Here is a 22,818-nt window from a genome sequence, read left to right on the forward strand (position 1 = left end):
TCGGTTTGAAACAACACGAGGATAAATATTTAATGATAGAAATTTAAATTTTTGGGCGAACTGTCCCTTTAAGAGTGTACTAAAACTAATACGAGATCCTCCCAGGAGGAACCAGGTGATACCAAAAGTTTCAGTAGTCCTGCTGATTGACCATCTAGAATAGCTACTGCTCATAAACTACCAGCTTGGAGCAGCTGGAAACTATTTAAACCAGCTACCACCTTTTAAAGGTTGTATCAGCGATTTCTAGCCTAAAACATAAAGTGTCAATTTCAGCTGACCTTTCTTCACGATCCGCTCGCTGCCCCATAAATTGTCTGTGAAAAAAACGCGTCTCTCTGGTCAGCCTAGGGTTTGGTGTTGTGGACTTTCCTACTGGTGCTGGGATGTGAGGGAGGCGGAGCGAAAGTCCACAACACCAAACCCCTGACGCTGATTGGTTGGAACACTGTTTGTTTATCTGTGGAAAGGTTGGTAGTGCCGATTGTTTTTTTGGCATATCTCGGACCCTAGGCTGACCAGAGAGACGCGTTTTTTTCACAGACAATTTATGGGGCAGGCAGCGAGCGGATCGTGATGAAAGGTCAGCTGAATTTGACACTTTATGTTTCAGGCTAGAAATCGCTGATACAACCTTTAAGCTGGATTTTCCAGCAGGGTTTACAAAGGGAAAACATTTCCAAAAAGTTGAATGTAAGCAAATATGCTGTTAAGATTTTAGGAAAATAGTAATTCTTAAACATACCTTGATCCAATATGATGAGCTGAGCACTCGACTGCACATTGCCAGCATCGTTCTCAGCTAAACACTGATAGAAACCTTCGTCTGACTTGACCAGCCCTAAGACCTGCAAGTTCTGCTCCTTCTGCAAAGAGGCACATAAGAACATCACTGTTGTCTAGAAAATACTGTATTTATCTGCAGTCACTGTTAAAATGTTGTGGAATGTCAACAGCATTTTCTCACTCATGTAGGGCAAGCTGTCAACTTACAATGATCTTGAAATAGTCGCTGGGAATGACGGCATCTCCGTTCTTCACCCATTTGATGGTGGGAGCGGGTGAGCCGGTGACCTCGCACTCGAAGATGATGTCCGTGGCTTCATGAGCATATATGCTCGCTGGTTTCTTCAGGAACTGTGGGGAAGCTGAGAAGAGAAGCAATAAAAAAAAACAAATCTTGTGAGCATGAGAAACCACACATTTATTTCTTCAAAGAAATTATGCTTCAAATGTCTGTATGACATAATGCCAGTAATGATTTCGGGAAAACTATATGATTTGATTAGGAAAAAAGAATGCTGCTGACTTTTATCAACCTCTAAAAATACCCTAAACACCAGGATGTGGCTAAAATGTGTACTTCCTAATAGCCAGAGGAAAATGCAAAACCTCCAAAGGCTTCCCATTAGCAAATGAGGTTATTTGATCTTGGAGGAGATAAACAGGACATAGATCATCTCAATAACAAGGTAGCGTGCACCAGAATGATTCGGGCCTGTCTGCTGGGATGTAATTGGATTGTTGCTCTCTGCTGTGCCTGATTCTCTACCACACAACCACAACCCTCAATCGCTGTATATTTGATACAAATTGCACATTTGCAAAACATCACTTGCATATGATTACTATTCTTGCCATTACTCCAGTCTTCAGTGTCAGTGTTACATGATCTTTCCGAAATCATTCTAATATGCTGATTTGCTGCAGATTTTATTATTAATAATATTATTATTAATATTTAAAAGCTCAGTACATTTTCTTCAGGATTTTTGATGAATAGAAAGCTCAAAAGATCAGCATTCATCTGAAATAAAAAGTTTTTGTAACATTACACACTATACCATTCAAAAGTTTGGAGTCAGTACAATTATTTTTTTGCTTTAAATGATCAAAAGTGATGATAAATACATTTATAATCTTACAAAAGATTTATATTTCAGATAAAGTCATCAAAGAAACCTGACAAAAAATCAGTAATAATAATAATGAAAATAAATGTTTTTGAGCAGCAAATCAGAATATTAGAATGATTTCTGAAGAATCATGTGACTGGACTAATGATGCTAAAAATTCAGCTTTGAAATCACAGGAATAAATTAAATTTGAAAATATATTTAAATAGAAAACAGTTATTTTAAATAGTAAAAATATTTCAAAATTTTACTGTCTTTGCTGTACTTTGGATCAAATGAATGCAGGCTCGGTGAGCAAAAGAAACTTCTTTAAAAAACAATAAAAATCTTAGTGTTCAAAAACTTTTGACTGGTAGTGTATATATAAATTTATATAAGGACATGAATTGTTTATATAGGGTTATTTGAATGAAAATAAGTATAACAATACCCACAAACACACACACAATCTTTTGTTGTACCTATTATTCTTGATTTTATAAAACCGTATTTCTACAAAACCATCCATGATGTTATAAAACAATGAAAATGAATGGGAAAATATAAATGTATGTCTGAACAAAAGACAAATAGCAAATAAAGACTATAGGTTTCCATTCACATAAATATTTATAAGACTCTCAATACAATTCTCAGTAGAAAACCAACCAATACCAGAATGGCTACATAAAGCTATGACTGCATGTAAGCTGAGCTAAAATGAAGCTTGCTGGATGTTTTCCAGATGAGCTGGGTTCTACAATATCTGGAACTAGTATATCTAACATAAGTTGCAGCATCAGGGCCAAAACTGACAGAGGCAAGGTGATGAATTGCTGTTAGTATGTGCTCCTGCAGTTTGCTGAGGCCTGCACACACAACCTGCTGAAAAACACTTGTCACACACTGCTGGGTTCCTGCTCACGCCAGCTCCACGCGGGACAGATGGTTCATGTTTCAATCACTCAGTATATCTTGCACACATAAACCCAGTAGCACATACCCAGGGCAGCAGTTATATCGGTGGCCACCGACTGTAAAATGGTTGCATCAGCTGCAAATATACAGATAAAAACTGCACACAGTTTTGCTCTTTCGTTGCACAACTACACAACCTCCCTAAGACAGTATTTTTTTTTTTTGTATTAAAGTCAGCACCAAACAGTACGACAGCGTTTTAATGCTACGTAAAAAAAAAAATAAACTAAGATTTTCAGATTATAAAATTGTAATATTTGAGAATAAAGTTGAAATTAAAGTTATAATATTTTGAGAGTGTAGCCTATATTACGCATACCAATGGCCCGGATTGAGAGCACCGGGAGAAGTTGCCAGGCCGCATTTCACTGGGTTGAAGAATAGTCCATTTTAATTTGCGGAAATAGCTTAATATGATGAATATGTTATTTATTGACAGAGTGCACAGGAACTTTTATTTTAACATTAGCTCACACACCCAATCGACATTCCTGGGGGGGGGGGGGGGGGGATTAAATGTAGGATTATTAGCAGAAATCATACCATGTGTCATACTCGTGGGGACAGTATGCTTGGAAATAATATTTATGTCTTTGACTGCATTCGTTATTTGTAGTGCACCAGCCCCCCAATAGCAATAAGCTTTGTGCTTTTGGTACTTTTAATATAAAACTAAGCAAAATACAAACTATGCATTGTACAATAATGTGTTTTTCAAGCTCTTTAATGTGGCATGACAGATCGCTCTATTCATGTGAATCAGTTAATTAAATTATACTGTTTTCTTTGTGAAAATTCAAACACCTGCTCCGCATAAATTACATTGTTGTCTTTTCTGAGGTATTTAACGTTAAGTGACTGTTCACTATTTATGGTATAATACAGTAAATGATTGGACATAATATTTAGCATCTTCCATTCATTATTCGTAGCGCGCAATAATTTTGTGCTTTGTTGCTTATAATAACATACAGCGATTTGTCATGCCACATTAAAGAGCATGAAAAACACATTATTGTAAGACATATTGTTGGTATTTTGCTATAAAACTGACCGATTTTTAAAGCTGGGACTTTGGAATATCTCCCGGTGCTCACAATCTAGGTCATTTGCATGCGCAATAGGCTAGAATATACTCTGAAAGTATTATAACGTTAATCTCGTAATTGCTACTAATTAATTTTCCTAATTTTGACTTTATTCTCAAAACATTTCAACTTTATTCTCAAAACATATTGACTTTATTCTCTAAATATTTTGACTTTATTCTCAAAACATTTCAACTTTATTCTCAAAACATTTTGACTTTATTCTAGAAATATTTTGACTTTATTCTCTAAATATTTTGACTTTATTCTTTAAATATTTCGACTTTATTCTTTAAATATTTCGACTTTATTCTCTAAATATTTCGACTTTATTCTCTAAATATTTTGACTTTATTCTCTAAATATTTTGACTTTATTCTCTAAATATTTCGACTTTTATTCTCTAAATATTTCGACTTTATTCTCTAAATATTTTGACTTTACTCTCAAAATATTTCAACTTTATTCTTGTAATTTTAGTTTTTTTTTTAATGTGGCACTAAAACATAAACCTGTCATAAAACATAAACCTACTGTATTCACAACCTATTTTAATCCCATAGCCTAATGTACTTCCTAGTATGAAATATGTCATAGCAGGACATGGTTTTATTATCAGGAACTGTTTGAATTAAAAAAAAAGGGGTGTTCCAAACTAAAATGGAGTCAGACCTGAATGCTTGTTTGCAGTGGATTGTGAAGGACTGCTCCCATTGCATTAACATTACATTCACCAGTGTTGATTTACTGCATAACTATTGTCAATATTTTACAAAGGCTGTATTGTCTACAAATGTGGCCTAAAACCATGCACAAATATCTATTTGGCTATTGGTTAAAATTATTTTCCCCGTTTCCCACATATCCTAGGTGATGTCAGTCAGTCATGTTGGAGATATACTGTAACACATTGACGAATGAAGATATTCTTTGAAAATACTGTATCTTAATGAATAACACAATTGACCAGGAATGTGAGTTAAGAAATTAAACAATTTCAATTGTGATTTCATGTTGACTTTAAGGATGAACTGTGAGGAAAGGGTGCCGAGACAACACAAAAGAAGCTTAAGAAAGGCAGAAAATGTATTTCATGGTCAAAGACCACTTACTATGGAAGCTTTTTTCCACCACAGGATTAAAAAGGTAAAAGATAGTTGAAACGTTTTATGTCACAATTCTGACTTGTTTCCCTTAGAATTGTGAGATATAAGCTTCTTTTCACACAAAATATGATTTATAGTTTTGATTAAGAAAGGCTAATTTTATATTTTTGAGCATAAGCGTCACATATACAGCTTCATATGTATGTTTTTCCTAAATCTAGTAGGTTTGCTCAGAAGCTCATAATAAGGCATTGCACTACGGCAGAAAAAAACAAAACAAAATTGTGGGATGTAAACTTAGAATTCAATTGCAGTTCTGAGAAAGATAGGCCTGAATGCGGAGATATAAACTTGCAATCGCAAGAAAAAGGCAGAACTGTGAGATAAGAATGAGCTTTTTAATTTTTTTATTCTGTGGCGGAAACAAGCTTCCATAGGTTACACTCCCTATACATTCTAGAGAGAGATTATAGCGATGATAAAACCATCTCAAATGACCACACAGCTCTTATCACAACCTCGCTTGCATTCAGGAGCACGTCTCAGGTTTCCTGTTATATTACAGACAATGTCAAAGCTCAACACACACTGTTGTTTCTATTCATCTGCACTGCATTTCAGAGTAGGCTAAGAAACAGCAACCTACAAGCTACTCCCTTATGTTCTTTGTAGCACAGAAGAAAAAAAAACAGTCTATCAAAGTTTAATAGGATTCTGGGTTTCTCACCTACAGTATAACAAAACAGAGAGAGCGCAGAAATTCCCAGATCAATCTGACCTGCTCACACTAGCACACATCTCTGCATGTTGACTAGTAATGTACGCAAGAGAATGTATGCATAACTGTTCTCTGTGCGCAGGTTGACATTTAAAACCGGAGCAAACAAGACATGAAAGTCATTGTTTTATTTCACGCTTGAAACAGGAACACACGTTTGTTCTGGATGCAGCACAACCTGCTCTGTCGAAAGCATTATGTTGATGACAACAAAACAATTTAGATTTGTTAAAAAAATAATAATAATGGTGATAACTTGCAATAGGAGTAAACAAGAGAGTCCAGAGGGTTTACAAGCAGAAATTTGAATCTCATATTTTTGTTAAAGGATAAATTATTCACCATGCATTATTCAGAACAAGCTATTACTGTTTGAGCTGTAAAGCATTTTTAGAGGTGGGACTAATGTTCTGGACAAATTAACTTCTGGTTGTGTGCTACCAATGTAATTCCTGTGAGTGTAGTTATAAATATTACATAGGTTATTCAGCAATTCTGTCACACAAGTCTCTTGGCAACACGCATAATGTTGAAGTCTTGCGGCTATTATTTTTTAAAACTATGTGGATTTTTTTTCATTTGTGGCCTTCATTTACAGTGCCCTGCTGAAAAAAAAAGCTAAAACCAACCTAGCCTGTTTGGCTGGTCTTAGCTGGTTTAAGCTGAAAGCAGCTGGTTTTAGCTGGTCTGCCAAAAGTGGCCAAAACCCCTCTAAAACCAGGCTGCTGACCAGCTAAAACCAGCCAACCAGCCTATGCTGGTTTTAGCTGTTTTTTTTTTTTTTCAGCAGGGTGCCTTGCAAAAGTATTCATACCTCTTTATTTTTTTCAGGTTTGGTTATGTTGCAGCCGTATAGTAAACTACTATTTTTTCCCACATAAATCTACACTCCATACACCATAATGACAAACCACAAAACAGATTTGTTACAACTTTGCAAATGCATTAAAAATAAAACACTGAAATAAGTACTTTGCATAAGTATTCACACTCTTAACTCAGTACTTAGTTGAATCTTCTTTACTGCCTCAAGTCTTTTTGGATATGATGCAACAAGCTTTGCTCATCTGCATTTGGCTATTATCTGCCATTCTTTACCTCAGCTCTGTGCCTCTCAAGCTCTGACAGCTTGGATGAGGCCTGGCAGACATTTTTAGGTTTCTACTTTCTCCAGAAATGTTTGATTGGGTTCAAAACCAGGTTGGAAGGTCCTGTTGGAAGGTGAACCTTCTGCCCAGGTTCTGAATGCTCTAAACTGGGTTTTCATTAAAGCTATCTCTATATTTTGCTGTGTTGAGCTTTACTACTTTACTACTACTTTAGGTGCTTTAGGTTCTTTTGTTGCAAATTCCAAGTGTGTTTTTATGTGTCTTCACTTAGGAGAGGATTGAGTTTGGCCACACTACCATAAAGCCCAGATTGGTGGAGTGTTGCAGTGATGTTTGTCATTCTGTAAGTTTCTCCCATCTGCATAAATGATCATGGTGCTCAACTAGAGTGACCATTAGGCTCCTGGTCACCAGTCTAACCAAAGCCTGTCTCCATCAATTGCTCAGTTTGGCCAGGAGGACAGCTCTAGAAAGAGTCCTAGTTGTTCCACTATTGATAATGGAGGCTACATGCTTCTTTTAACCTTCAATGCAACAGATTTTTTACTAAACTCTTCCCCAGATCTGTGTCTTGACACAATCCTGTCTCTGAGCTCCACAGGCAGTTCTTATGACCTCAGGGCTTGGTTTTTGCTCTGATATTCATTTTTAGCGATTAGACCTTTTATTGAGTATTTTGTGCCTTTCCAAATCATATAGGTTAACTTCACTCGAAGTGTAGTAACATCTACAAGCAATATCAATGCTTCTGAGCTAAAGAAAAGGGTATGAATACTTCTGCAATTTAATAATTTCAGTTTTTTTATTTCTAAAAAATCTGCAAAGTTGTTGCAAACCTGTTTTGTCATTACGCTGTATGAAGTGTAGATTGATGTGGCTTATATTGACTTCTGTATTTAACATAAGGCTGCGACATAAAACGTGAACAAAAATGAAGGGGTATGAATACTTTCGCAAGGCACTGTATGTGCGAAAAAGAAGTTCACTTTATTATACTTTTTTTTTTTTTTTTTTTTACTATGGAAATAATAATGGAAATAATATGTGCTGAAAAGTTTTGTCCACTTTCCCAGGCTGGTTGGCTGGTCTTAGCTGGTGGTTTCCCAGCTTGACAAGCTAAAACCAGCCAACCAGCCTAGGCTTTTAGCTGTTTTTTTTCACCAGGGATACTTTAGAAGAATACACTTAACCGAAGTTTATGTTTTTGGATGTTAATATGCTTTAAATTTGACATTGTAATTAATTACTCAGCCTCATGTCATGGTATTCTCTTTAAATTGCATCAAAGACTGACACATGGACTATTTTAACAATGTCATTACTACCTTTCTGGGCCTTGAATTTGGTAGTTGAGTTGCTGTCTCTGCAGGTTCAGAAAGCTCTTGGATTTCATCCAAAATATCTTAATTTGTTTCCCGAAGATGAATGAATGTCTTACGGGTTGGAACGGCATGAGGGTGAGTAATTAATGAGTAATTAATTTTTGCTTCCAGAGCATCTCTATTGAACACTGAAGTAGAACCAAATTTTACCTATTTTTATCATATTATTCAAGAATGAACCCTAAATTCTGAAATCCAAATTGTGTTGCAACAATGTGCAATGATTAGCAAACACCCCACGATTAAAGAAAAACCTAGAGAGTGTTTGACACTCACTTGGATTCTGGGAGTTGCTCAGTTTGAGTTTGGCACTGCACCTCTTCTGCGAGCTGCTGGATTTACTGTACTATCGCTCCAACACAATACCTCTCCCACCCACAAAGGCAAAGGGCCTGAAAGCAGGGGCTGGTTGCCCTCCAGTATCTTTTATCTTTTCATCTCGTCAGTCGTCACAGTGTAGGATCAATTCTCGGCAGATGGACAGATGGCCAAAGCCCATTACACACCAAATATCTGCATGAAATCTACAGCCCAGATTCTGTTCTATTCTCTGTGATTTCACACCTGTCTGAACCATCTCACATCCCTTTCATCATCACACAATCACATCTCATGCACTACTATCAGTCCTGCCCAAAAGCTACAGCTTGGTCAATTTCCGAGAATCCTATACCTGTTTTTGTAAACGTGTCTGAAGTGCGATCAGAGCGTGCAATTGAATTACAGAACTTAATGTCACTGAGAAAATGCAACACTTCCTCTGAACAGCATTAGAGGAAAGAGCTTTACAGTGTGACGTGACAATCACTTGACTAGTTCTTTAGCAGTGAGGTTTAATCTTACCTTTCAGCGTGAGCTCAGTCTGGGCCTCAGTGGATCCGTTGACATTGTCTGCCATGCAGCTGTACACACCGGTGTCTTCCTCAGTGAGATTGAAGATCTGCAGACTGCCTCCACCAAGCACTTCAAAACGTCCCTTGCTGTGCGGAGAAGAGAAAAAGGCGATGTCAATACGCTCCCCGCAGAAAGTTAAATGTATAGCCCAATACTAATTCAATAACTGCAGTACACATGTTCCTTTCTCCATGCACAAAATGGAATCTATATTGCAAAGGGTGCATTCTAGCAGAAAAGGGCAGCCTCAATATTGTGGTGGTGTGGTTTAGTCATTAAAGGTCAGGCTTGGTAATCAGAAAGTCTCTGGTTTGATCCCCACCAGGGGCAAACACTGAATGGGTCACCATTGTGACCTTGTGGTCACCAAGGCACTTAAACCCAGAATGCTTCAGGTGGATGGTCCAAGTAATAATTGTACTGTATGTTGCTTTGTATAAAAGGGACTTGTCCCTAAGAGGGTAGTGATAGGAAGAAAATATAAGTTCACCTCAGAATGTTAAGGTAACTATTATATAGGGCTGCAACTAACGATTATTTTAATAATCGATTAATCTGTCGATTATTTTTTCGATTAATCGATGAATCGGATAAAAAAAAAAACAAGGGATTTACAACCCTTTATTCAAAAACAGAACTAAAATCTTTAGAAAGTGCACGAACATGTTGCTCCTTGAACTGTTATAATAATAATAATAAAATAAAAATGGACTAACACAAAAAACATACACATGTATGCTTTACATCTGCCAAATATATAGACTAAATAAACTAAAATTACTATCCGTCAAGACAGCGGCTTGCTGTGGTGTACATGCTGCATTTCCCATCAAGAAGCCTCTCAAATTAAATTCCTCAGTGCGCATTAAAAAAGTCATGTGACTTTGCACGCTGGAACGGGATAACTTGACTAACTTTCTGCTACATTCATTCTGCCATGGCGGTGTTTAGTGTCCTGCCATCAGCAGCGACCAGCTGGAAGAGTTCCGCATTCAAATGCACGCAAAACTGGCCTCAAAGCCCCAGCAAAAGTAATTACCATGAATGTGTCAAGGCAAAAATTAAGAAAATATTCGAATTACTTATTAATAAACTAGTATTTTCTGATTCAGTGTTGCAAAGATGAAATTGACGATCCTGCCATCTGCTCATTAATGCCTAATGCATCTTTATGGATTAGCTAATGAAAGAGTTTTGTTTTCGATTTTAATTATTTCGTTTTATAGTAAAACAATAATTTAAAGCTTTCTATAGATATTGTGTTTGTGAGGCAATTACCTGGGTTTCGGTTAATTATTGTGAAGCGCTCCTGTTTAAACCAAAGATATCAAGCGTATTCTGTTTGTTTTCTTTAAGAGCACATTTTGTTGATACTGTTAGTACACACAAACTAAGGTAGACCCTTTACAGTTCCGGCCCGGGTGGTATATTACTCTTACCTTTATGAGCAAAAAAGAAATTCCACATTGCACTGGCGTCTCCATGCGCTGCAAAGCCCGCTTCTCTCCGCACAAACTTTGGATTTATATTAATTGAATGATTAAACTAATAGTGTGATATGTTTTAAGTTTTTTATATCAATGGATTTTAATTTAAATCGCGATGAATTAAGCAGGCTTTTGATCTGTCTGCCGCTGTTTGCTAGGTATAACTTTAAAAAACAAAAACTTGAATTTAACAAACAAAAAGTGTTCCAAATATATCTCTAAATTAACTTTATAAACTAAAGGAACGAAAATAAATGTAATCACTTTGCTATTAAAATCAGCAGCTGTGTAATGAGGAAGAGAAAGAGAAAAAAAGACAGTCGGACTGGAAATTCAGTCGGCCAAAAATTGATGAGCTGTCGGACATTTTTACAAGGAATGTTTGTTTAATAACCTATATAATATTCTTAGGCTACTTTCTTAATTAAATATATTATTTCTTTGATTTATTTTAGCGTTTTTAGGCTGCTTGTTAGCTGACTGAAGTGTAGGCTATATATAAAAAAACAACGTGCCACCGTCACAGCCCTATTCAAAACTGAGACGATTTCACCTCAGCAGAGCTCCTCTTTCTCCTTACGGTTGTGGTATGTTTTCGACACATTATACAGACAGACAGTGTTACAAAAACTATAGAAGTAGTTTTCTCCATCTCCACTATCCAACGACCCGTACACCAGCTGTTTTGCGATCGAGCATTGGCTGCTGTGAAAGTACGCTAGCCAAAGTAGGCTTAAATATCAAACATGTTTGATATAAATCGGGGCAGCATATATATATAATGTAGAAACGGTGCTTTATGCTCAAATGTTCCAGTTTTGCGCATAAGTTAAATTCGCATTTTTGGATGGAAACACAGCTTATGAGGTGCCGAACTCTGCTGGCATCAGTGCGGGAGAGAGACCGAATGTGTCCACTCCGCTCTGCGCTCAATTTTTTTAAATATATATAATAACAACCAAATGTCTCTGCGTCGCGCGACACAACGAATCGATTATGAAATTCGTTGCCAACGCTTTTAGTAATCGATTTTTATCGATTTTATCGATTCGTTGTTGCAGCCCTACTATTATATTAGCTCTTTTTATGTAGTTATGCATATTTTTTCATCCCTGTTACCAAAGAAAATTGGTTCAACACAAAAGACAGGTCAAAATTGATGTATTTACTCTTTCAAGTCTGTTACCAAAAGATATCTGAATACCAAAGACATCTCTGATTTTATTTACTAAACTATTTATAATCCGTGTTACCAAAAACACTGGCTGAAAACAAAAGACAGGTCTAAAGTTATTTACTCTTTTTCAACCCTGTTAGCAAAGTTGTCTGAATATCAAAGACATTTCTGAATTTATTTACTTGTTTTTATCCCTGTTACCAAAAGTTGTCTGAATACAAAAGAAATGTCTGAATTAATTTACAGTATTTAATTGCAATTTTCCTTCCATGTTAGCAAAAGCTGTCTGAATACAAAAGAAATGTATGAATTTACTTTTTATTGATTCTATTTTTCATCTCTGTTACCAAAAGTTGTCTGAGTACAAAAGACATACCTAAATTTATTTACTATTTTTCATCCATTACCAAAAGTTGTCTGAATACAAAATAGATGTCTGAATTTACTCATTTATTTTCTATTTTTCATCCCTGTTACCAAAAGTTGTCTGAACACAAAATACATAGCTGAATGCATTTACTATTTTTCATCCATGTTAGCAAAGGTTGTCTGAATGTAAAATAAATGTCTGAAAGACATGTCTTAATGTATTTTCTATTTTTCATTCCTGTTACCAAAAGTTGTCTGAATACAAAATAAATGTAGGCATTTAATTATTTACCTTTGATTTTTCATTACTGTTACCAAAAATTGTCTGTGACATAGGAAATGTCTAAATTTACTTTATTTATTTGCTGTTTTCTATCCCTGTTACCCAAGGTTGTCTGAATACAAATTAAATGTCTGAATGAATTAATTTATTTGCTGTTTTCTTCCCTGTTACCCAAGGTTGTCTGAATACAAAATGAAGGTATGCATTTATTTATTTATTTGCTATTTTTTAATCCCTGTTACCAAAAGGTGTCTGAATACAAATTCATTTGTGAATTTACTTATTTATTTTCTATTTTTCATCCCTGTTACCAAAAAGTGTCTGAATACAAAAGACATGGCTGAATGTATTTACTATGTTTCATCCCTGTTAACAAAGGTTGTCTGAATACAACAGACATGTCTAGATTTATTTACAATTTTTCATCCCTGTTACCAAAAATACTCTGAGTACAAAATGCATGTCTAAATGTATCTATTTACTGATTTTCATCCCTGTTACCAAAAATACTCTGAGTACAAAATGCATGTCTAAATGTATCTATTTACTGATTTTCATCCCTGTTACCAAAAATACTCTGAGTACAAAATGCATGTCTAAATGTATCTATTTACTGATTTTCATCCCTGTTACCAAAAATACTCTGAGTACAAAATGCATGTCTAAATGTATCTATTTACTGATTTTCATCCCTGTTACCAAAAGTTGCCTGAATACAAAAGACATGTCTAAATACAATTTAAAAGCCTGTTTGCTGTACAGCAATAAAATTAAATAAAGAAATATAAGTATATATATATTTTACAAAATGTTTGTAAGCAACAGGGTTTCAGGTTTAGGATAAATAACACTATCATTCAATGGGGCTAGTTTAAGACCAAATGTTAATTTATATTAATTGCTAAACTTTACAATAAAAAAATATTCTTACAATCGCATTGCAAATATGGTTGATTGACTGTGCTTTATGAATGAAGTCAACACCACAATTTGAGTATAAATTAAGAAAATTATTTTTGCAGCAGTTTTTTTTTTTTTTTTTTCATTTTTCCTATAGACATTCAGATGGGTGAATTTTCAACATAGGAAACATACTGTGATGCTGGGCAAGGAATCAATAGCTTGAAAGAAGAAGAGAGTGGCCACAGTAAGAGGTAGAGAAGCAGGATGGTCTCCTGCACAGAGAACACAGGGATGCGGAGATTGCAGAATCTCCGCTCAACCTGATCTGCCAGCCATTGATTGGCATTAAACACCAGTACATTAATACCATAGCATTCTCACATTGACACATTTCCTATTTTTATTTCTCTGCCTGCTGTCTCAGCTGTACAGTAACCTGAACCAGGTTTTCTAAGACACAACAACCGTGTGCTCTCAAAGGTACTTATTATTTTATTTCTGCTTTAAAAAAAATCTGTGGAATTCTAAGGGACTATTTTAAACCGTTAAATCAACAGAGATGAGCATACAAGCATTCATACACCATTGCCAGTACCAAAATCTGTAATCTGTAAAAGCTCAGCTCAGCAAATGGAACAGCACTCTGAAGACCTGACAGGGCAGCCTGACAGTGTCCATTACACACGCCAGACCACAGGACTTGCATAAGAGCAAGTAATTCAAAAGTCTTGTGCTCAGAGAAACTCCACCCAACCTCAACCATCACACATACCTCATCCCAAAGGAAAACCAGCAGGTTTCATGAAGGAGGTCTTTGTCCTTTTGGGCTAAAGAACACGCAGTGAAACACGTAGGCCCACAGCAGAGCTTTTCCACCTAAGACACGTTTCAGTCTTCATGTTTTTCTTTCATTGACTATAACATTATTACTCATATGCTCTTTTAAGGGTATGAATGCTGAAGTTCCACACATCAGTGCCTCTCAGCTGCAATTGTCTTATGATCTCTGCAAGCGCCTGTAGTCAAGTGCCTTCAGAATTTAATGTGGCTTGGTGACTTACTGACAAATCCTTTGCATTTGGCAGTGTGTAATTTCACTTGGTTAAGTCTGGAAGTCTTTTTGGAAATAGGCTCATTCTCCAACTCCCCCCGAGTTAATAAATTAAGTTTTACCGTTTTGAAATCCATTCAGCCGTTCTCCTGTTCTGGCGATATCACTTTTAGCATAGCTTAGCATAAATCATTGAATCCTATTAGACCATTAGCATCACGTTCAAAAATGACCAACGATATTTGTCCTATTTAAAACTTGACTCTTCTGTAGTTATATCGTGTACTAAGACCAGCGGAAATGTAAAGCTGCGGTTTTCTAGGCCGATAAGATTAGGAACTACACTGCCATTCCGGCGTAATTGTCAAGGAAGTTTGCTGCCGTAACATGACCGAAGCAGGCGCAGTAATATCACGCAGCGCCTGAAATTAGTTCCCAGCTAGGTAACTTCCAATATGACCGGCACTAAGTTTGTGTAACTCCGGTTGTTGCAGCTGTCAGAGTTGCAGCTGGTAAATTGTTAGTGGCTGGATTTACCTGTGTGCGATTAGCTATGGTTATGTGCATTGTAAGGGGCTGTGATAGTAAGTCAAAGACGTGCTCTACTACCACGTTTCATTGAATTCCCAAGAAAAAAAACAATTCCGACTAATGAATCAATGGCTGGCTGCTCTGAACATAGATCTCAAAACACCGTTAGAAACAATCAAGAAATGGCGTGTTTGCTCCGAGCATTTTGAACCAGATGACTATTTGGATAGTTTTACCGGTACAACAGCACGGCGTCTAAAGGACACGGCCATCCCAACAATCTTCAGAGTACAGACAGGACAACGAGGAGCATCGCCCATGGCTGTAAGTGTAACATGACTAATTGCTATTGTTGTTGGCTAACGTTACCTGTGAAATGCAACCCCTGACGACTAGGTTTGGGCAAACAGTTGGCTTACAGTATTTGCTATGACCAAATTTCAAGTGTGATTGCAAAAGAAAATTATTGCGAACAGTCGGTGGTGTTTTAAAGTAAGTTTTGAGTAAAAGTGTACATCATGAATAAGCCTGAAAATGCAAACTGAAAGTATGCATTCAAAATCTTTATATTATATATTGTAGTGGTTGCAGGAATAACTTACTCTTGCGACAGCTGGCCATTAGGTCCACTCGGCGTGTGACGTTTTTCCAGTTTATTTTGTCAAACCGGAAAAAAAAATTTACTACTGCAAGATGCAGCATTGCAAGTCCTCGGATGTTGCGACACATGCCACTTCCTCATCAGGTAGATCCACCCTTGCTATCGATGGCAATACCAGAATGGCAATACCAAAGTCACGTTGGATATGCTGACGGAAGTAAGCATTTCCACATGTGCTGCGTGATTTTACTGCGCCTGCTTCTGCCTTGTTACGGCAGCAAACTTCCTTGACTATTACGCCGGAATGGGAGTGTAGTAGAGGTCGACCGATATTGATTTTTACCGATACCGATAGCTAGGTTGGACCACACTGGCCGATACCGATTAATTAACCGATAGTTTTTGAAAATGGATACTGAACAGCATTAAAAATAGTGATCTACTATTTTTTTTAAATACTAAACCATACTTTGTAAATGAATAAAAATATTATTTATTATATATTGATAATTAAAGTTATTTCATAGTTCATTAATGTTAAAAAAATCAGTAAATGTTGAAATTAACACACTCTAACAAGGAACAACACTTCTATTCTACAGCTTTCATTAATCTTAGTTGATGTTACAAATGGACTCATTGTCATCTTTACATTTTAACAATATGTAAAATTGCAGGTTCTACGCTTTTTGTTTATATTTGCCATCTTAAAATTACGATTTTCAATATTAACTAAATATAACCATGCCTCACATTCTCAGTTTTCAATGCACATTGCACCATTTTCATATATAAAATTTATTTTGAGCAAAATTTACTTTTTTTTTATTATATAAGCAGGCTACTTTTTTTTTTAAACATTTACTTATTTAAAATAAGCGTTCTTTAAGTGTCGGCAAGTTTACAGAAAATAGTTATTGTTTTTTCTTTTTCGTTTGATTATTACCGATGAGATCACAGACAGTCGCTGCTTTAACCGGCTGCATTCAAACAAATGCACAGATTTATTTCGATGTATCAGATGTTTTGTCCTGCTCTGAAAACAGAACTGACTGTGTGTACATCGAAAGTATTCGAAAATCCATGTGCATTTAACCTCTTCTGCAAACAAGCTTTTTAAGACGAACAGACACAAAGAGAAAGTGAAAGTCCGTCAGTGCGCGAGTTTAGTGCATCTTATAGTACTGCATTACAAACAGCAGAAATGAAGGCATATCTAAAGTAAAACACTGCGATTGAAAGCTCACACTGTCAAACAATGCACACGTAGCTTACAGTGCAAATTCTGTGCAACGAAGCCTGCCGCGTTTCTGGCGCGCACACGTGCCATGTGAGGGAAAAACACAAGCTCAACCGGACAAAAGTGCAGCGCTGCGTTGCGCGGACAACTGGCAGGTATCTCTCTCTCTCACACACACAAGACGCGTCGCGTGTAGTTCAAGCAGAAATCTAAAACAGTTTATTTAATCACCAAACGGGCAAATGTTTACCTCCAGAAAGATCAAAAAACCAGCAAAGGTTAGTCTAGACAGATTAAACGGAAAGAGAAACTGCGATCTATATCGTTAATTGCAGCCATTTCAGAAACAATTTATTTTCTGTTTTACATTTATGTTTAAATATTATTTGTTTGTGATTGTTTCAGTTTAATATATTAATTACGAAAGAAGTTTGTGTTATTTGTAAATGTCGGACGTGGTATGAATTGGACGAAAATACGCCGGGAGAATTGGAGAAGGTCAGACACAATTTGACCACTTCGTACGTTTTTATTTGTGGAAAATCCCTCCTTAAACGAATTTCGTTTTGTATAATTTTTATCTTAATTTTTAATATACATTTCTGTTAATCAGTTATTTAAATCAAATAAGAACAGGAAAATGGCATTGTGAAATAAAGTGCGTAACAAGATGCAAGCCTATGCGTTAAGGGCCTGAAGAAAAGGCTAAAACATAAATTATAGTTCTATATGAAGCATACAGACATTATTAGCGCTTCAGCAATACAAATATTTTGCTGAAATGCACAATACTCAATCTTCCAGCCCAGGGTCAAGTCTTTATGAACATTAACAATGATTTTGGACAGATATGATGTAATGTAAAACTATGGCGCGCTGTGACTTGGCAGGATTCTGTCGGCTGAATGAACACAGTTTGCTTTCTCATGTCAGGTCTTTAAATCTACAACTTTGCTGGCTAAAAATATGACTATAAATCAATACAAATATATGGTAACAATCCTGACATTAAACATTGGTCTGTGGCTTAACCTCTACTCTAAGACAGCGGAGCATGAGCGCTTCAGCAAAGAACGCAACTCGGAAAAACTATCGGCAAGGGTTTTTGCCGATAACCGATAGCTCGGCCAATCAACTATCGGTGCCGATTAATCGGCAAAACCGATAGATCGGTCGACCTCTAGAGTGTAGTTCCTAATCCTATCGGCCTAGAAAACCGCAGCTGTACATTTCCGCTGGTCTTAGTACACGATATAACTACAGAAGAGTCAAGTTTTAAATAGGACAAATATCGAAACTCGTTGGTCATTTTTGAACGTGATGCTATTGGTCTAATAGGATTCAATGATCTATGCTAAGCTATGCTAAAAGTGATATCGCCAGAACAGGAGAACGGCTGAATGGATTTCAAAACGGTAAAACTCAACTCATTAACTCGGGGGGAGTTGGAGAATGAACCTATTTCCAAAAAAAGTGGAGTGTTCCTTTAAGTTGGACACATACTGTTCTTAATTTAGGACTAGGGTTGGGTATTGTTTTAATTTGAGTGATTCTGATTCCGGTTCCGATTCTGCTAATCGATTCAGATTCCAATAATAACTAAAAAACCATTAAAAAGGCAAATAAGTAATAAAATAGGAACAAACAAATCAATTAGCAATAGCATTAATAAATAAAACCGAAATGTCATAGAAATTGAAATCAAAAGTTTAAAAACACTGCATAATTTTCTTTTCATAAATAAAATATTGATTAATCCTCATTAAGTTTATAAAAGATATTCAGTCAGTTAATGATTTTCTTTTGTTCTTTGATTAACATTAATCACAGGCGGCACATTTATTAGACGGCTGTCTCTTTAACACCGAACACAGATTTAAAAATACTGTTACACATGTTTTTTCTTTCTCATCTATTTACATTCACTCGAGACAAAAATCGCTGTGTTTATGAGGATATGCTGGAGTATTTTGTGCATAAGGGTCAATAAATGTGAAAGAGAAGTTAGTTCCGGGCTGGAACAACCTTTTCTGCAGTGAAAATGCACGGAACTGTTCGAGAACGGAAACAGGTCGGCAACCCGCATCGCTCTGTGCTCGCTGCACGCAAACAGTACGCAAGTTCTTTTCCTTCCTGCACTTAAATAGTTTAAAAATCACATTAAAATGCGAACGTGGGAATCATTAAGCGGAATTGAAATGCACGTGTCTTATCGAATACCCGGTTATTGGAAATTTGGAACCGGTTCTAAAATGGAACCAGTTCTCGATACCCAACCCTAGCGTCAGTGCATTAGGAGTGTTGAGGGAGCAGTAATACTTTCGTTCTGTGACTGAAGTCACCTCAAATAACCCAGAACTAATGTGAAAAAGGCTCATGACTGCAGGCAGGTTAGGGCTAACAGCTAGCGCTGCATATGCCGTGATGTATATCCAGTGTGCAGCTCTGAGGCCAAACTACTGGCATCCGTCAACAGAAATCCAACACCAAACTACCGGTGGCTCTGACCCAACCTGCCTCAGAGCAGCCAGCCTGTGATTGATGCCGTCATAAGATACAAGTGAGCGAGATGAAAGGCTGCCTTGTCAACAGCTCAGAAGGTTCTGGCATGGTCTCCACCCTTAACTGTTCAACTCCATGGCTGTGACTCCAAACAGAGCAGCTACTAATGCTGTGCCAAGACTCAAATGAGGGTAGTGACATTGTTCCATCTGATGCCACCAGCAAAAGTCGTGTGTTACCCCACTGGAAATTCCAACGGTTTCTAACCTCATCAATCTAAAAACATCAGTGATATAATCTACATTTCATAACACGAAAAAAAAAAAAATTTAAATCCTGAAAAGAAAACATTAATAAATAGATATTTCAGAATTTGCAATATGCTAATTATTTTACCAAAATGCATGTTAGCTTATTTTGTCTTCTAGGAACCATAACTATCTTCTAGGCAATATAAGTCTCCATTCTGTTCAAAAGTTTTCACCCCCAGCTCTTAACGCATGATTGTTCCTTCTGGAGCATCAGTGAGTGTTTTAAACCTTCTGCAATAGCTGCATATTAGTCCCTTAGTTGTCCTCAGTGTGCAAAGATGGATCTCAAAATCATACAGTCATTGTTGGAAAGGGTTTAAATATACAAAAATGCTGGAAAAACAAAAAAATCTGGAACCTGAAGGATTTTTCTGAAAAACAGCCGGCAGTTTAACTGTTCCGGACAAACAAAGAACTCTATCAATGAACTCAACAATGAACAACTATCACCGAACAAAAAACACAGCTGTCAGGTAAGAGCACAGTATTAAGAATCAAGGGGATGTAAACTTTTGAACATGGTCATTTTTATAAACTTGACTATTATTTTCTCCTGTGGACTATATGTAAACATCTTTTATGTGAAATATCTTATTCAAGTCAGTACTAAATAAAACAATAACAAGCATGTTGTATGATCTTATACCTCTTACTTTGGTAAAATAATTAACATTTTGCAGATTCTGAAAGGGGGATGTAAAATTTTGACCTCAATTGTATAAATATATATATATATATATATATATATATATATATTTATATCGGCACAGATATTTTTATGGTTATCGGTTTTCAAAACCGACTTGCCGATAAAATAATTTAAAAGCAAATAAAGAATGTTTTTGTCCTTGTTCTTCTTAACTTTGACATTAATTTGCATTTTTACACTAGATATATAAATAAATATTGGTTCAAAATATCGATTATCGGTCTACTTGGCAATAATCTGTATCTACATCGGCCCTCAAAAACACATATCAGTCGACTCCTAATAAATATATACACACACACACACGCATATTTATTCTATTTAATATTTATATATTTAGTATAATTTTTTATTATTAAAAATAATACTATATATTATTCCTGGTAGTGTGGCACCCCCAGTGTCACAAACAAAATGGATAAAGTATATTTTTTTCAAGGTAAGGTAAAATCCGCTTCATCGCTTATATAATATTTGGAAAAAACTTTTATCCACAAAAGTTAAAGGGGTCCTATTATGCTTTTTCACTTTTTGAACTTTAGCCAGTGTGTGGTGTGTATGTTTGGGCATAAAAAACATATACAAAGTTACAAATCTCAAAGTCCACTCCAAACGGAGATATTTAGTTAGAAACGACTCGTTTGGACTACAGCGTTTGTTTTCCGGATGCAATGATGTCACAACGCGGTATCCCGCCTACAGAAATTCAAATCGTTGGCGGGAGGGGGATTCGCCTAACTTTACCCATGTATTAAGGACAGCCGCTTTTGGGATGCTACAGCGAGCCGTAGGTCGGCTCGTTTAAAACAGCTTTAACTAAAGGATACGCGAACTGCTCCGTTAGCCGTGCTGAAGCCGCACCGTTCACGTGTGTTGTACAGAGGGTCCAAACACACGCAGATCCGCGGCTGATGTAAACACGAACATTGACTAGTGATCATCCGTGGACGCGTCGGAGCCGCACCTAGACGTGCAGTGTGTGGTAAAAGATTTATTCATCATACAGTGTAGATAGCTTCACTAGCCTTATGGTTTCGGGCATGCAAATAATTAAATACATTAGCACAATAATGATAATGTCACGTATCCAAGATCTCGCAGGCTGACGATAGGACCAACAATAGCGTATTATTTACTCACCCTTCATGCATCCTAGGTGTAAATGACTTCCTTCTTTCAGACGAATGCAAGCGGAGTTATATTAAATCAATTCTGGCACTCATAGAACAGCATAGACTGAAAATACGTCGATCCATAGTAAAAAAAAAGTGCCTCACATGGCCCCGGGACGGTCGGTAAAAGCCTCCTTTAGCAATTAGATGTGTTTTTGTAAAAAAAAATATCCATATTTAAAACGTAAGAATCACTTTAATCTAGTTTGCTGCTTTGGGAAGGGGCGCAGCAGGGCGGAATGCGGTCTACGCTGTTTGCCAATCGCAACGCACTGGGACTTCTGGCCAATCACTATACATTTGGTTTTTCGGAAGGCGGAACCCGGAACTAATCGAGCCGTTTGTGCCAGCCTGGGGAGAAAGCTATTGTAATAATCTAAATTGTGTGAAAAATAATGCATTTTTCAAACAACTAAGCATGAGAGCATGTTCAAGTACACCCCAAAAACAGAATAAAGACTTCGTAAAGGAGCATAATAGGACCCCTTTAAACTGTGTTATCGATAAAGCCATGTGGTGAATAAAAAGTGAAAAAAGCTCATGACAGCATTTTACCAGATAATTTTATCTTTTTTTATTACAGGTAGGGCAGGTAAGTTCAGGTTGTAAAATGTAGTACTGTGCTATTTAAAAAATTGTGAATCAATGATTAATTCATGATTAAAAATTACACATATTCTGAATCAATCATTCAGTCACAAACGTCATTGATTTGTTTTAAGAAAATATGTTTTACTTGGTCAACACCATATGACATTTTTTAGAATCCTTTCTTTAATTATTTTTTGTACACTGTATTCATAAACCATACATACAAAGTATATTTTTAGGAACAGCATAAGCTGGTCCTTAGTTGGTCATGAGCTGGTTTAAGCTGGACCTTAGCTGGTTATGTGCTGGTCCTAAGCAACTAGCTCCACGACCAGCTTCGGACCAGCACATGACCAGCTTAAACAAGCTCATGATCAGCTAAGGAGCAACCATGCTTCAAAACCTACCTAACCAACATTTGCTGTTTTTCCAATATAGTTGGCATTTGTGTTTTAAACCATTTTTAAATGTTTATGTTTTAATAATGGACATTCTTCCTTGTCATTGACCCTTTATCTAGTCTACCACCTGATGTTCTCAAAATACCCCTATCTACAACCATCAAATCAGACCAGCTTGAAGAGCAGCTAAGACCAGTAAACCAACTTCAGACAGTTCAAACTGTTGTTTTACAAAAAGGTAACTGATCCAGACTGGTCTA

At 36.5% G+C, this 22,818-nt stretch overlaps 1 protein-coding gene across 1 annotated transcript in view; it reads right to left on the reverse strand.

The window, feature by feature from the left end:
* Positions 1 to 14,212, reverse strand: part of LOC141330991 (neogenin-like) — a 75,543-nt gene extending 61,331 nt beyond the window's left edge. Inside the window, exons 1-5 of the mRNA XM_073835810.1 lie at positions 14,045 to 14,212; positions 13,642 to 13,721; positions 9,180 to 9,316; positions 994 to 1,148; positions 746 to 866 (exon numbers count right to left, since the gene is read on the reverse strand). Coding sequence (XP_073691911.1) covers positions 746 to 866; positions 994 to 1,148; positions 9,180 to 9,316; positions 13,642 to 13,721; positions 14,045 to 14,212 — 661 coding nt within the window. The remainder of the gene's footprint in view (positions 1 to 745; positions 867 to 993; positions 1,149 to 9,179; positions 9,317 to 13,641; positions 13,722 to 14,044) is intronic.
* Positions 14,213 to 22,818: the final 8,606 nt, after the last annotated feature.

This window comes from Garra rufa, chromosome 3 (assembly GCF_049309525.1).
Source record: "Garra rufa chromosome 3, GarRuf1.0, whole genome shotgun sequence".
NCBI classification, from domain to species: domain Eukaryota; kingdom Metazoa; phylum Chordata; class Actinopteri; order Cypriniformes; family Cyprinidae; genus Garra; species Garra rufa.